The sequence below is a fragment of the Pleurodeles waltl genome, chromosome 12 (assembly GCF_031143425.1).
Source record: "Pleurodeles waltl isolate 20211129_DDA chromosome 12, aPleWal1.hap1.20221129, whole genome shotgun sequence".
NCBI lineage: Eukaryota > Metazoa > Chordata > Amphibia > Caudata > Salamandridae > Pleurodeles > Pleurodeles waltl.
Genome location: NC_090451.1, coordinates 248,826,883 through 248,842,471, shown reverse-complemented (window position 1 = coordinate 248,842,471; position 15,589 = coordinate 248,826,883). Strand labels below are relative to the sequence as shown.

The following is a 15,589-nucleotide window of genomic DNA, read 5'->3' as shown; positions in this document are numbered from 1 at the left end:
GACATCCCTCAGCCATCCCAGCGGGCTACAAGATGCTTCACCTGGACCGCTTCAAGAAGCACAGGGACATCGCTGTCACTTTTAAGGAATCCATCCAATGCCCATTACGGATGACGACCAAACGACCCTCATGGAACACCTCAATTTCCGACTCCAGCCTAATGCCCACACCACAATGAGAGCCACCCTACTATACAGACTCCAGGGCCCATGACAGGCCTTCTGCAATGCAATCATCAAACTCATCACACCCCTCGCCATTGACTCCCCAGAGTATCTCCTACTCAGCAACCTCAACTTCCACCTCGAGGACCCCAAGGACGTCAACTCCACCCACCTCCTGGAGAACCTCAGCAATATCAGTCTCATGCAAGTGGTCACTAAGCCCACCCACAATGCCGGGCACACACTAGATACAATCTTCACGTCCAGTGATCAAATTAAACTCCCCTATGTCACGGATCTCATGTGAACCAACCACAACATCGTCCATTTCTCGAGCTCTACGCTTGTCACTCCGTCGCCAAGTTCCACATCACTCCCTACTGCAGATGGAGCAAGGTAGCTGAAGATCTATCGACACAGACCCTAGATACCTCACAGCCTGCACCCACAACAGACCTCAACGAGGCCCTAAAGAACCTCATCACCTGGATCACCAGCTGTACCGACAAAGTCGCACCACTGAAAGTGACTAAATCCAATAACCCCACCAAGCAAGCCAGCTGGTACACCACAGAGCTTAGAAACACCAAGTGCAGCTGCTACCGACTAAAAATAAAATGGTGCACAACCAAGGCACCATTCGGACTAAGCAGCCTTCTAGGGCGCCCTGAGCAACTACCACAACCACATCAGGGCAACCAAGAGAGCAGCCATCACCACCTGCATCGACACTGCAACCAACCACTCTAAGGAACTCTTAAGTCATTGAAGAATTCACCAATATTAGAGCCATAAAAATCACCATCCACCCATCCCAGGAACTATGTGAATCTCTAACTACTTGCACAGCAAAATCACCACCATCTACAGCAATTTTGACCCCAAACCTGCCACCACTGACCTGGACAGCCTCCCTCGGGCCATGCACCGACTGCCTGGGACCAAGTCACCACACAGACCACTGCCACCATCATGACATCTATGCACTCAGGGGCACCCACCGACCCCTACCCTCACCATGTCTTTAACCTCAGAACCAGCACAATCAGCTTGTTACTTACCACCATCCTCAATACCTCCATCACCACGGATCCTTTCCTGATGGATGGAAGTATGCAGAGGTCAGACCCTACCTCAAGAAGACCTTCACCGACCCCCAACAAACTCAGAAACTACAGACCCATCTCCCTGCTACCGTTACCCGCCAAAGTAATAGAAAATGTCATCAATAAACAGCTCACCGAACACCTAGAAAGAAACCACTTGCTCAACTACTCTCAATCAGGTTTCCGAGCACACCACAGCACGGAAACTACACTCATCGCAGTCACAGATGACATCAGAGCCCTCGTAGACGGAGGAGAAACAACAGCACTAATCCTACTGGACCTCTCCATGGTGTTCGACATGGTCTCTTACCACACACGGACTCCACAACATTGGTATTCAACAAGATGCCCTCAAGTTGATCGCCTCCTTTCTCTTAGGCCACACGCAAAGCATCCACATTCCACCCTTCACCTCCCCACCTAAGACCACCTGCGGCGTACCCCAAGGATCCTCGCTCAGCCCCACCATATTCAACATCTACATGACTCCTCTCGCAGACATTATCAGGTCCAACAGCATCACCATACTCTCCCACACTGACAACACCCAACTGATCCTCTTGCTCACCACAGACCAACACAATGCCAAAAGCAACTTCCACAATGCCATGAACAATATAGTAACATGATGAAAGACATCTGCTTCAAGCTCAACAACAAGACCTAAGTCCTGATCTGCGGGAGCAACACCACAGTATGGGACCACAGCTGGTGGGCAGCTGAACTCAGACCAATGCCCACCCAATCCGACCACGTCCGGATCCTCGACATCATCCTAGACAAACAGCTGTCGCTGAGATGTCAGGTGAACTTTGAAACCTCCTCCTGCTTCTGCATACTTTGTATATTCCGTAGAATCTTAAATTGGCATCCCCCCCCACCTCAGGAACCTCCACTGGCTCCCAGTCCAGAAGAGGTGCCTTTTCAAAATCCTCATTCTGCCTTTCAAAGCTCTATACAATCAAGGGCTGACATACATTAACCACAGACTAAGCTTCTACACCCTTCAAGACAGCTACGATCCACCACCTCAACCTTCCACACCCACCCGCATCCATCACACCTGAAGCGGCTGCCGCTCCTTCTCGTACATCGCAGCCAAGTCCTGGAACAAGCTACCCCTGTACCCCAGAATAGCTCCCTCTTCAAGAAAAGGCTCAAGACATGGCTCTTCGTTGGAGACACAGCACCCACGGTACCCAGAGACCTCTTGGGGTGACAATTGCTGTGTTTAACAAATGTTTGATTGACTGCAGGTCAAGCTCGTGCCTTTATGCAAATGAAGCAATACCCCTTCCTAGTAGGGAATTATGTTGGGGTAGGTCCACACAGCATGGACAAAACCTGCCAGGGTATATCCGTAACACATAGCCACTCATACTGTTTTTTAATCTGCATGTACAGTAGTATACCACAAAATTACCGTGGTATAAAGCAGCCCAATAGTTCACTACTTTTTTGTGCTATGTGATCGTGATTCACAATGAAAAATGCACACTTTTGTGTACGTTTACAATAGTTTGCTATTCACAAATGCATTTTACAAATAGTATCTCTTTAACTGCTGAGTCTTCACAACTAAAAATATAGGACTGACCTATCTTTTATGTGCGGAGACTCCCCAGTGGTAAAGATACTACTCATAAAATTCCTATATGAATAGCAAGCAGTTAAAAACTTACACAAAAATGTTGTGTTTCCTTTGTGAATAAGGCCATATATGTTTAAAACTAGTGAAACAATTTAGATCTACTCTTAAAAAGGATCCTTTATACCCCATAATCTGTATTTACAACAAATGAAATCTAAACCCAATCAATCATATTCACGCTATTTAACCAATACTCTGACCCGCCACACCACTCCATTTCACTTTATGACACGCCACTCCATTCCACTCTGACACGTCACTCCACTGTATAAAAACCCACTCCACTGTACAACACTATGTTCCAGTCTTTGACATTCCACTACAATCTGACACTACATGCCACTTTCATATGACATGCCACTCCACTCTGTGACACGCCACTCCACTCGATATACCACAGCACTCTATAACACTCCATGCCTCTCCACTTGATGAACTCAACTTTACCACATGCCACTCCACTTTACCACATGCCACTCCACTCTGCAGCATTCCAATCTATGACATACAAGTTCACTCTAATCACTCCACAATACACCCCTTCACTCAGACACTGTACCACTTGCACTCCATTCTATGCTACTTCACTCTACAACACTCCATTCTACTCTATCACACTGTATGCCAATCCACTTTACAACACAGCACTCAACTCTAAACCTGCCACTCCACTCTGGCACTCCATGCCACTCCACTGTACATTATTCCACTCTACATCACTCCAATCTGCGCCAATCCATGCCACACCTCTCTATGCCACTGCACGCTATGCCAGTCTACTTTATGGTATTCCATTGTAAGCCACTCTTCTCTACACCACGTTATGCTATACCACTGAACACCACTCCACTGTATGCCACCCTTCTCTATGCCACTGCACTCTACACCACTCCAGTCTACACCATTCCACATTAAACCACTCCATGCTACACCTCTCCACTCTACTCCAATTTATGCCACTCCACTGTATGCTGCTCCAACTTATTCTTTTTTCACTGTAAGCCACTCCATTCTACATTACTCTTCTGTAGGTCACTTCACTCCACTCTACACTATTCCATTTGACGCTACGCAACTGTGCGTCACTCTACACCACTTCACTCTACTGACTCCACATTACCCTATTCCACTCTACGCCACTCCACTCTTTACTGATCCACTCTAATCCACTGAACTCTACGTCACTCCACTCTGTGCTATTCCAATATATGCAACTCACTTATACACCATTCTAGGACACTCCACTCTATGGTATTCCATGCTAGCCTACTCCTCTCTACATCACTCTAATCTATGCTATTCAACTGTATACTACTTTACTGTATGCCACTCCACTCTACACCTCTCCACTCTACGCCACTCCACTCTACTCCAATTTACTCCCCTCTACTGCACACCACTCCATGCTTTTCCACTGTATGTCACTCCCTTTATACCACTCTACCGTATGCCACTCTACTCTACACTATTCAGTTGAACACTATTTTACTCTATGCCACTCCTCTGTACGCCACTTAATTCATAGATACTGCAAACTGTGCTATTCCTTTCTATGCCACTCCTCTCTATGCCACTCCTCTCCATGCTATGCCATTCATCTCTATGCTATACCACTCCATGCCACTCCACTGCACAACACACCACTCCACTCCACTCTTAAATAGTTAACTCCACTCTATCACACTCCATGCCACTCCACGCTATGACATAGCACTCAACTCTACCACACACTACTCCACTCTAACTCACTTCACTCCACTTTATGACATGCCACTCCACTGGAATACTCCACACCACTCCACTCAGACACAGCATTCTATGACACTCCACTCTATGCCACTGCACTTACTCAACTCCATGCCACTCCACTCTAAGCTATTCCAATCTATGCTCCTTAACTACATTCCAGTCTATGGCACTTCACTCTATGGTATTCCAATCTGCAACACTCCTCTCTACACCACTCTACTGTAAGTCACTCCACTCAGTGCCACTCCACTCTGCTATTCCACTCCTTTCTACTCCACTTTAATGTATGCCACTCCACTGAATGCCACTCCTCCCTATGCTATTACATAGTATGCAACACCACTAAACTGTATGCCACTCCACTCTATGCCACTCTACTCTATGCCTCTCAACTCTATGCTATTTCACCCTATTCCATTAAACACTATACCATTCCATGACACACTACTGCACCCTACACATCTCAGTGCTGTGTTATTAAACTCAATGTCACAACAAGCTATGCAATTGCACTCTTTATCACTCCCCTCTAACCCGCTCCACTCTACGTTATTCAAATCTATGCCACCTGACTATACACCACTCCACTCTATGGGCTTCCACTCTACACCACTTCTCTCTGCATCACTCTAATGTATGCTACTCCAATATATGCTACTTCACTGTACACAGCTCTACTGTACACTACTCCACTCTCTGCCACTACACTCTACGCTATTCCACCCTATGCCACTGCATTTCACACCAATTTATGCTGCTCCACTGTATGCCAGTCCAGTGCACACTATTCCTCTGTTTGACACTCCACTCTACACCCCTCTATTTTATGCCACTCCATTCTACTCCACTATGCACTATTCCACTCTATTCCATTTCACACTACACCACTGTATGCCACTCTGGTATATTCCACTGCACTCTATGCCACTCCAGTCAACACCACTCCACTCTACCTCACTCTTTTCTACACTATCCCACTCTATGCCCCTCTACTCTTTGCCACTCTTCTCTGTGCTACCACACTCTATGCCACTGCAATCGACACCATTCTACCATATGATAGCTACTCTACGCCACTCCACTTTGCGCAACACCACTATACGCCCATCCACTATCCCAGTGTTTGCCAATTGAATCTATGCCAGTCTAGTGTATGCTAGTCCACTCTACACTATTTCACTGCCACTCTTCTGATGCTCTACTGTACGCCGCCATTCAGCTGTATATCATTCTACTCTAAGCCACTCCACTCTATGCTATTCCACTCTCCACCATTTGACTCTATGCCACTCTACGACCCCTCATTCTATGCTATTCCGTTCTACACCACTCCACTCTGCGGCAATTAGATACTATATTTATACATATTTATGTATTATGTAACGTTTTTGACACCTTTCATGGCCTCTGTGCAAGTTATGGATTGTGTAGTTAACATAGCAAATTTCCTTGGTTTTTAAAATATTTTTTGAAACCATAACTGGCTCTTTTTTGGCTGTAATAACTATAGATGTGCAGTTTGTGGTTATCAATGGTCTTACTCTTTTGTGGATGAATGTGCGTCCCTCCATATACTCCTCTTTAGTTCTCCCTTAATCCCTGCTTTCATCTCCCTAATCCCCCCTCCCTTTTAGTAGTAAGTATTCCCAGTTTTCCAGCTTCCCCATCCCCTCCAAATTTACTACTAAAACATAGGCATATGTGTGTTTGTGTGGACAGTTAGGCCATAAATCTCTGCACAAAAAATAGGAGTTTAAACCTCTACACACAGGCTTCTGAATAGCATTCTGTAGTAAACAACTCGAACTATTTTACTAATACTAAACGTATTATTGCATTTACGCCAAGATATTTATGTAAGACAATATTTGTGTCATTGATAATCTGACATACGCCTTCAAGGACAAAACACCAAAATAGGTCCTACAGTAGAAACACACCTTGAAAAACCACATTCACTTATACTAAAAAAGCAACGTTTTTTTAAAAAATGTCATTGAATTCCAGCCAGATCTGTGAATTAAGTTTAATTGACCTACTTGTCCGTTTAGTGTCCAAGGGTGTGTGAGTATGTGTTCATTTAATATTGTAATGATACTTTAAATGATTAAATAGAGTGTGGATTTTCCCATTTGTATGTCTAAAAAGCCACAGAATCCAGTACAAGCCATTGGATGCATGCTATATTGAAACTTCACCTAATGTGTTTTGTTTTGATTCTATATTACCATTATTTATTATTTAACCAGTTTTGTGGTGATAGGGGGGATTGAACGGGGTTGATTTTGTGGGTTTGTTTTTATAGAAATTAATGTACACGTTGATTGAACTAATGATAGTAAATCTCCTTTAGAATAAGAGTGAAGGGGAAATAAATAATTAATTAAAAACACTAGACACCCTAAAGAATGTGTTATGAAATGCCTTAAAGGCTACAAGCCCTTTAAGTATATATTAAAACAAAACCTATTACAGGACCATATTCAAAGAATTAAGTTTATGATTGGCTTATTTGGGAAAATACAGTTTACCATGTTCTTTATCTTTTCAGATTTAAACTACTAAATGACGACAATTCGTCTCATTACCTCTTATTTCAAGCTGCAATGAGGTGGTTATCTCTGAGAACCGAGGTCCTTACAAATGTTCTAATGGTATCAGTAGCACTGCTTGTGGTTCTCATTCCTTCATCAACGGTCAGTGCTTCGTACAAAGGCTTGGCATTATCCTATACTGTGCAGGTAAAAATATGAAAAATTCTCACATTTGAAAAAAAACTAAAACTTCCAGACGCTTAGTCTATTACTCGATGAAAACATCATCCCTCCTTAGGTATGTACACATATTTGGTCAGTGTAATCTCCTGTTAACTTTAATTGCCAGGAGATGAGGGCACTTTGACTCAAGTTAGAAAGCAGAAAGGGGGTCATAAGTATCTGTTGCTCTAGCTATAATATTAAATGCAGTTTTAAAATGCTAATTGTGGCATATTTTATTTGTAACAATTTCCCAAATCAAATGTAAGAACACCGATATTCTGATTTAGTGAAACAGTTTAGACATTTTTATCATAATATGTGTGAAAATAGGGGTAGTGCACTTATTATGATATTTGTTTTGTGTTGTCTTACCTGAAGACATTGTAACGAAATGGTCCTATTAGATAAAATAATACATTATTTTGTTTTTCGTTTCTGTAAACGTGCTAAACAATACAATGCACATAGAAATTACATATAAATTGGCAAATACGTTCATCATACACTGCCCATGTTTTATTAGCGTGTTTGCTTTTGTCTGTGTTAGGAATAACAATATCTTTGTACCATCATTGTTTTACAAGGGGGGAGGACCAGGAGACGGGACATGAACTGTATTTCGTGACTTTTGGTATTAAAAAGGGGTTATTGCAGCATACTTCATTTTTACCATAGAACAATGGACAGGGCAGCAGTGGAAAATCGCCCTGACCTGCTATTGTCCGTAGAGTGCGAGAAGGAGGATGGGAGAAGAAAAAAGGTGGAGATCGGTCAGCTGCAAGAATTTCTGATCGTTGGTTCTTTAGACAATGTGTATCATGCATAAGATGTAACCACTGATGTTTTTTTAGAAAAGTTATTGGCGTAGACAATAGCTGTGAAGATTGATGGTGCTCTAGCAGAGCAGTTAGTCATTCCCTATCATTATTTGTATTTGGGAATGAATCCAGGGTTTATTCAGGACGAAAAACTGCGATTCTTTGCCAAAAAGCACATATAATATACCTTACGTTTTGTGTTTTTTTATTTCCTACTCTAGCCTTTCTCTATCAAGAACTGCTTTGCTTTCAATTTTCGATTGTGAAATCGATTCGATCTTAATCACATAGCTATTTTTGATGAGTTTCAGTTTAATAGATTTATTTGGCGTTTTCTGTATAGTTTAATTATACAACACAGTGATCTGTATAGTTTAATTGTACATCACAGCAACAACAACTCATGTTAACAAACAGATAATAATAGACAAAAGACAATTATTAATATCAAAGGTACCCAATAGGATAATACATAGTTTGTATCACTTTTTAGTGTTCTAAATTACACCCAGTCGTGCTACCATGGTAACATTAATGTAGATTCTTATATGGTAATGTAATTTCCAGGGGGGAAATCAGATGTATTAGCACGAAAATTAGCAAGGGAGTTATAACTCTTGCTGGAAGGCCAAAGAAATGCATCGATCCAGTAGTGTTTTCACGTCAAGATTTCACGAAAAATGATTAAATGTTTTTTTTTCTTTCTTGTAAGTATAGTTGACGATGTGTTTTCCCGTGTAGGTGGCTTTTAAATGTATTCACTGTACTCCAGATGCAGTGCACTAGTGTTCACCACATTTTGCAAGAAATCTCTCTCTCAGTCCTCAATGTGCAAAACAAAGGATGGACTTTGTATTCAATATTGTTTAGAATATCAAGAATCACATAATGAATGGTACAAAATGTTTTTGTATTATAATCACACAAAATGTATTTCACAAAATAGCTCCACAACATATTATTTAATTCGGATAACAAAATACAATTAGGACAAAAACGTGAACGAAAGCTTGTGTTTATGATACAAGTGTAAACGAAAATGGGGCACAGTCCATTATCAAATAGGATATTCAAATACCTATCCCAGCAATGTTCACTCTTCTAAGCACTTTTGACCTACACGTGGTTAAATGAACCAGTCAGTGCCTTTCGAGCAGTGCTTCAAGAAAGTTTCAACCAGTGTTCAGAAAAATGGGAAAATAGTTCTCAAAAGAATTAGCCAAGACAAATCCTTTTACCTCACTCAGCACAGAATCTGAATACTCTGACTTTTGCTATAAAAAGTGACGAAATATGGATGGCAGAAATGAAAAAAAATCTTTCGCCCTTATTACGGGTGGTCCTGTACTTCTAGTGACAGGTGGTAGTGATAGTCACTGGGACCATGGGAATTACGAGATTCTTTAGAGCACTGTTGATCCAGTGCATGTCACTTGGACGTTTCTGCCGCCGACCCCAATAATACTGGTATCTGTAATTTTGGGGATGGTGGATATACAGGAGAAAAACCCAGGCAGTCATGATGGGACCCTTTGAGGACAGAATGCTGCTTTGTACAAAGTTTTAAAGGTTACGTAGATGGCACTGGAGAAAGTCATGACGTTTTTCAAAATATATCATATCTCATTTCTTTTCTATGTAAATCACATAATTACACTCAGAGTACTTCCTTTAAAGTATGTAGCACTCTTTACAAATAAACATTGAATATATTTTGTTGTACCTAATTCCAAAATACGTCCATCTGCTTAGAAGAGGCTCAACTTAAAAGATGGCTCATGAACTTGCGCAATAAAGGGAAACAAAACGTGGGTTATTAAGGATAATTGTCAAAACAAGGAGTGCAGTGCTTGTGCTGTGCACAGAGAGACGGCGTGCTTATTACTGCATTCAAAATTGATTGACTAAGCTCTCCAGGAAAGGCTTGTCATTAGGTAAGTGTATTGTCACAAAAAGTACGAACCAGTGCGAAATCATGTTATGGGATTTACCTTCCAGTGTGATTTTTATTGTTAGGTTACCCACAACACTAGGGCAGCCATTGGACAGGGTTTCACCCACCAGCAGCAATAGTAACACTAATACTTATAGCTGATCCACGTTAAGGGACAACATACACATACAATGCGTAGCACTTTGGGATCCTGGATCAATGGGAATTCCTGATGTTCCACAGTGCCTTGGAATAGGGAGATAGAGTTGTCCCACAAAGAAGTAGGGGGCTGTTGTGGACTGTTAAAGGTCACTTCCTGCTACCTCGCTTTGGAGCCCAAATATAAACTCTTGAGCTGTATGCCAGTGGTACCCAGGGCCTGTCAATAGGTGGAAATTATTCATAAAGGGTCCAGATAAGCTAAGTTGCATGTCCTCATGGCACATAGACAGGCTGTTACCTCGAGTGACTTTCCGTACAGGCCACAATCATCTATGCTTTGTTTTTGCTCTTCATTGGTTATCACAGCTTCTTCTCACACCGGACAGTCTGGGTCCTCCATTCAAGCCTCAACTTTATGCCCTTCTTCAAGGCTTAGTCCCAGCCTTAAGGGGAGCAGCAAGAGGTTTCCTACTTTTAACATATTGCTTTTCTCAGTTGCTAGTCGCGATGGAGCATGGGTCGGAAATGGAAGCTAGGTTCCACCTGTTCAGAAGATTTACCTTGGTAAATCCAAACTCTTCAGCAGGGCAAGGCAGCAGGCTGTAAATGAGGAGGGCTCAACAAGGTCAGATAATCATCGGATAAGGTTCCAGTGAATCCCTTAATTTTTTGTGGGAAAGCACAGAGTAGACAAAATTTGAATTTCATGCCAAAGAAGGTCCCTGGCAGGCCAAATACATTTGTTGCCTTCACTCCATCAGGCTTTGTTTGTTCTTTCTTAGTCACTTTTGGGAGATGCAAGCTCTAGTCAAAGAGGAGTCTATGAGGGTGAATACCCTCCCCATGAGGTCCAACTGAATCAGATTTGCTTCTGCAGAAAAGCTTTGAGAGGGAGAAACCTGAAACTCTATCCCAGCTGCGGTGCACACAGTCAAATCTGTTTGGCAGGTATGTCTCAGGGTTCCCTGGATGGTAGGAGAAGTCCAGCGAGTCATTCCAGGACCTCTGGAACTGCACTTGGGGGTCAGGACTCACTCCAGTAGAGGTCAAGAGCAGGGTCCAGGCCTGCAGCCAGTTCCTGCGGCCAACACCCCTAACCACCCAACCCTACAATGCGCACATCCTTTTGCCATGCACAGCAGTAGGTGGCTGCAGGTCCAAATGCCTCCCTCCGGCGGCCGATCTCGGCCCCGGGACGCCATCTCCTGCAGTGAGGTTTAAATATTTTTTGGGAGGGAGGGGGCTGAGTGATCCCACTCTCCAGATCGATCTTGGCTCTGGAGACCCCATCGCCCAGGGCGTGGCCTGAATATTTAATTCTTTTGTGGAGAGGGGGCCAGTCATCCCCCCTTCCCAAAGCCTATCTCGGGCCCAGGGACCCCGTTCCCTGGGGTTGGCCTAATTTATTGTTTTTGTGGAGGTGGGCCACGTGGCACCCTCCTTAGGCTAATTCCGACCCTGGGGACCCCATCCCCGGGGTCCAGCTGAATTATTTATGTTTTTTGGATCCCCAGGGCCTATCTCGGCCCAAGGGACCCCATCCCCTGGGACTCAGCCATGGACCTGTGTGCCCCCAGGGGACCCAGTCACAATGTTGTGGACTGTGAGGGGAGCATGAAGGCCTCCGCAGTCGTAGCTGGCTCCCTACTTTCTATGGGAGCCAGCATTGCTGTCAGAGAGAGAGCTCCTGGGGCCGCTCCCTCTCTGTGGGAGCAGTGTTTTCTCTGTTTTCCTGCCCGCATCTTTGCCGGCAGAAAAACACTGGAAACCTCCACTCGCAGTGAGGAAGAGGTCTTTGACCACTCTCCCTCACTGCGAGCCAAGTGTTTGCTGTGACTTGGAGGAAACTATTAAACCACATGTCATAGCAGGATCTGGCCCTGGGTGTGGTGGTCCCCAGGGCCATCAGTAGCACCTCGAAGGGGCCTCCCCTTCAATGTAAATAGCCCCGGGGAGCTGGTGGTCCTGGGGACCTTGGTCTCGAAATGGACTCCTTATCCTTTATCAAGTTAGCTCCTGGGAGGTGGCGTCCCTGGGCCTGTGGGGGGCTGAGTGCCCCCGCATTGGATTTAGAATGTGTGCTCCAGGTAGGTGACGGTCCCTGTGACAGTGGGGGGGGGTGCATGGCCCCCGCATAACAATAGAACTTGTGCTTTAGGGAGTTGGTGGTCCCCGAGGCAGTACGGGGGCCAGGTGCCCCCTCTGCATGTTTTCACAATCTGCCCGGCAAGATGGTGGTCCCTGGGGCTGCTACCACCTGGCCTCCCGCATTCAAAATTTGAATGGCCCCGGGACATTGCCCACCCGGGGGCTGCAGTTAAACAAACACAGGAACCCATACTTATTTTTGTATTTTGTTAAATATTTTGCTCCTGCTTACATTTTTTTTTTAAAGGGTTTTTTGCTCTGGTGCTCCATCTGGGACACCAGCAACACAGCTAAGGAGTCAGGGTGTCCCTACCCTGGCCCCTTTTCTTATTTTATATAGTTTTGTCTGGGACCCTACATGGCTGCCAACATTTCCTTGCTCAAGTGTTGGCAGTCAATCAGATCGCAGCACAAGATTGGGTGGGTTTGCGGGCGCTTAACAAATAGGTCACTTTCTGGACCAGGAGCTACCTTTCTACAAATTTGGTGTATTTCTTTCCAGTGGTCCGGGCACTTCTCCTGTTCAAAATCTGTATGGAAAAATGCAAGGGTGAAAGGTGATTTGGTACCCCCTCTTTTTCTCCGCACCTGCTCGACGGATCACCCTGAAACTTTCCAGACAGACACTGATGTCAGCATCAAATGTTTGGGAACATTTTGTGCAGATTCATCAACTGACGCTCAAGATATAGGCAAGTAAAAAAATATAAAAAAAAAATTTCTACAGGTCCTAACTATAACTACCTAGTGGTGTGTGTGTGTATATATATATATATATATATATATATTTATAATTTTTAAACTTGCGCTCATTAAGTCCCAGCACTGCAGGGGTGTCACAGCTATTGACGGGGCTGTCAATAATACCATTTAAATTCAAATAAAGAAGTGGTTTTAGGCTGTGATCGGATGTGATTTATTGGAGAAAACCACTCACAACTTGTTTTGTCTGTAAATAGTCTTGTTCACAATAAGGTAGCAAGTTTACAATGGTGTAAATACAAGGTACGACTCATCTGACCTATCCAAAATAGAGGTTATACCACAGAGTCCCCATCTTAGAAATGCTCTTGATCAGAATAACTCAAAGGACTTCGATGATTTAAACTGATGCATATCAATTCTCTTACTTTGAAACAGAAATCATTCAGATATTATTTTGTAAATACATGACCTATATTGATCCTGAATGCCATGTTATGATAAAATTAATCACACTTTACACACAAGCATCAAACGTTTTTGATCTTTAATTATAACATTTCCCATTCCTGCATATCTGTCAGCTAATGAAGTCATTTAAGACAGAGGAGGGTGAGCTTGGACACCAAATGGTTCACTTATAATAATGTTTTATAAAATCTCCATTTCTACATGCACATTTTAACTCAGCATTTGTTTTGTTGGTAACTTGTATATGGCTGTTCTCTCACTTGATCATATGCCAAGAAATCGCAGTACATGTCTGTCTCTGAGTAGTGTTAAGGCCATCTAGTTTGTACACTGTCTAATGCTGAGCACACAGAATATGATGCCTATAACATTCTGATTGTCAAGGGAGACAGGGCAAGACCCAAGCTCACACAGATGATACGGTGTGACAAGGATAGTGCTAGTATTCTAAAAACTGACTTTACACCATATGAGAACAGGCTTGCGCTTGCGGACAGCTTCTCATCTACACGTGCATAAACAGTACAGCCCATAGAAATGACAACACGATAAGGAATCATCATTGTTTAAAGAAAATGTGTTAAAGCACAATATTTAAATATGTCAAACATTTGTCTTAAACGTGTGAATTTTTGGACACTGACTAAACATTCAGACCCCGTAACCATATAGCTTTCATGATTTTCAGGCAGCCCTAATAAAATTCATGACACCATAACAGACTTCTGGTGTAGCAGCAGATTGCAAATACCTCAGGCCATTTATGAGAGATGTAAAGTGTACACATTTTAGAATGGGCCGAAGAAAGCGACCTCGAGGATCAGAATACAATTTACAGAACAGCATAAAGTGCCTTGTGGATTGAGTTGAAACACCATTACTTTTTCAGCATAAGACTGATAGCACCTTTTAACACATTCTTTTAGCTGAAGGTGAATCTTGTCAGAAGATCAAAAAACACATTTAGATAGTGGTTATAAAAGAGTCTTTTGACATATACCAACCATGGGATGGTATGCCAATTATCCAGCTTTAGGCAGTCTGCTAATACTAGCCGTGAAAAATTAGCCTTTGGGGTGCCCCATATTTTTATCCATAACAACAAAGGGGTCATAGCTAGAAAAATCCTCAATATAGATCATACCTGCTTCTAGAGGAATAATAAAGCTTGCCGTACTTTGTGGCAGCGTGTACTTAGGCATAGGTGTGTACACAATGCTATGCCCCAGTGCCATACACCCCAAGTGAGAAGCATTTACTCCTGTACACCTGGACTAATTCCCTAATAGGTCTGTGGCCAAGTCGGCTAGCAAATCTAAATAAGGCATCAGAGGCTGCCCCCATTTTGAGTGCTTGTTGGGGGCTCTGCCTCTCCCAAGACCCATGAGCGTCAAACAGAATACCCAGGTAACAAAAGGAGGGGACTTTCATTAACTTGGTCCCTCCAATGGAGAAGGCCTTTGTTTTGGTTGCTTTTGGGCTGCGGGTAATAATAAACGATTTCTAAAAATTAACCTTAAGTTTTAATTTAGACATAGTCATAAAACCCATTTAACAATTTTTGAAGGCAGTTGGCGGTTAATGCCAAAAGAATAGCATCATCTGCATAAAGAAGAACTGGGACAGCCTGTGTACCAACTCAAAAGATGTCTGGACTATATAATTCTAAAAAGGGACCTAAGGAGGTAATATATATTGAAAATAAAAAATGAGCACGAATACAGCCTTGTCTCACTTCTCAGGATACCCCAATTGATTCTGTACAATCACCAGAAAGAGTATAACGCACCTTAGTAGTTGTATCAGTATGAAAGCGTTGCACTTAATCCACAAGAGGATGATCGATCCCTGCCTGATCCATTAAGATCCATAACTTATCCCTGTCCACCAGTTCAAAAGCACAGGAGAGGTTTATAAATGCC

General features: G+C 43.1%; 1 protein-coding gene across 1 annotated transcript in view; it reads left to right on the top strand.

The window, feature by feature from the left end:
- Nucleotides 1–15,589, top strand: part of LOC138268264 (ATP-binding cassette sub-family C member 12-like) — a 1,444,059-nt gene that overhangs the window by 1,118,388 nt on the left and 310,082 nt on the right. Inside the window, exon 24 of the mRNA XM_069217748.1 lies at nt 7,226–7,415. Coding sequence (XP_069073849.1) covers nt 7,226–7,415 — 190 coding nt within the window. The remainder of the gene's footprint in view (nt 1–7,225; nt 7,416–15,589) is intronic.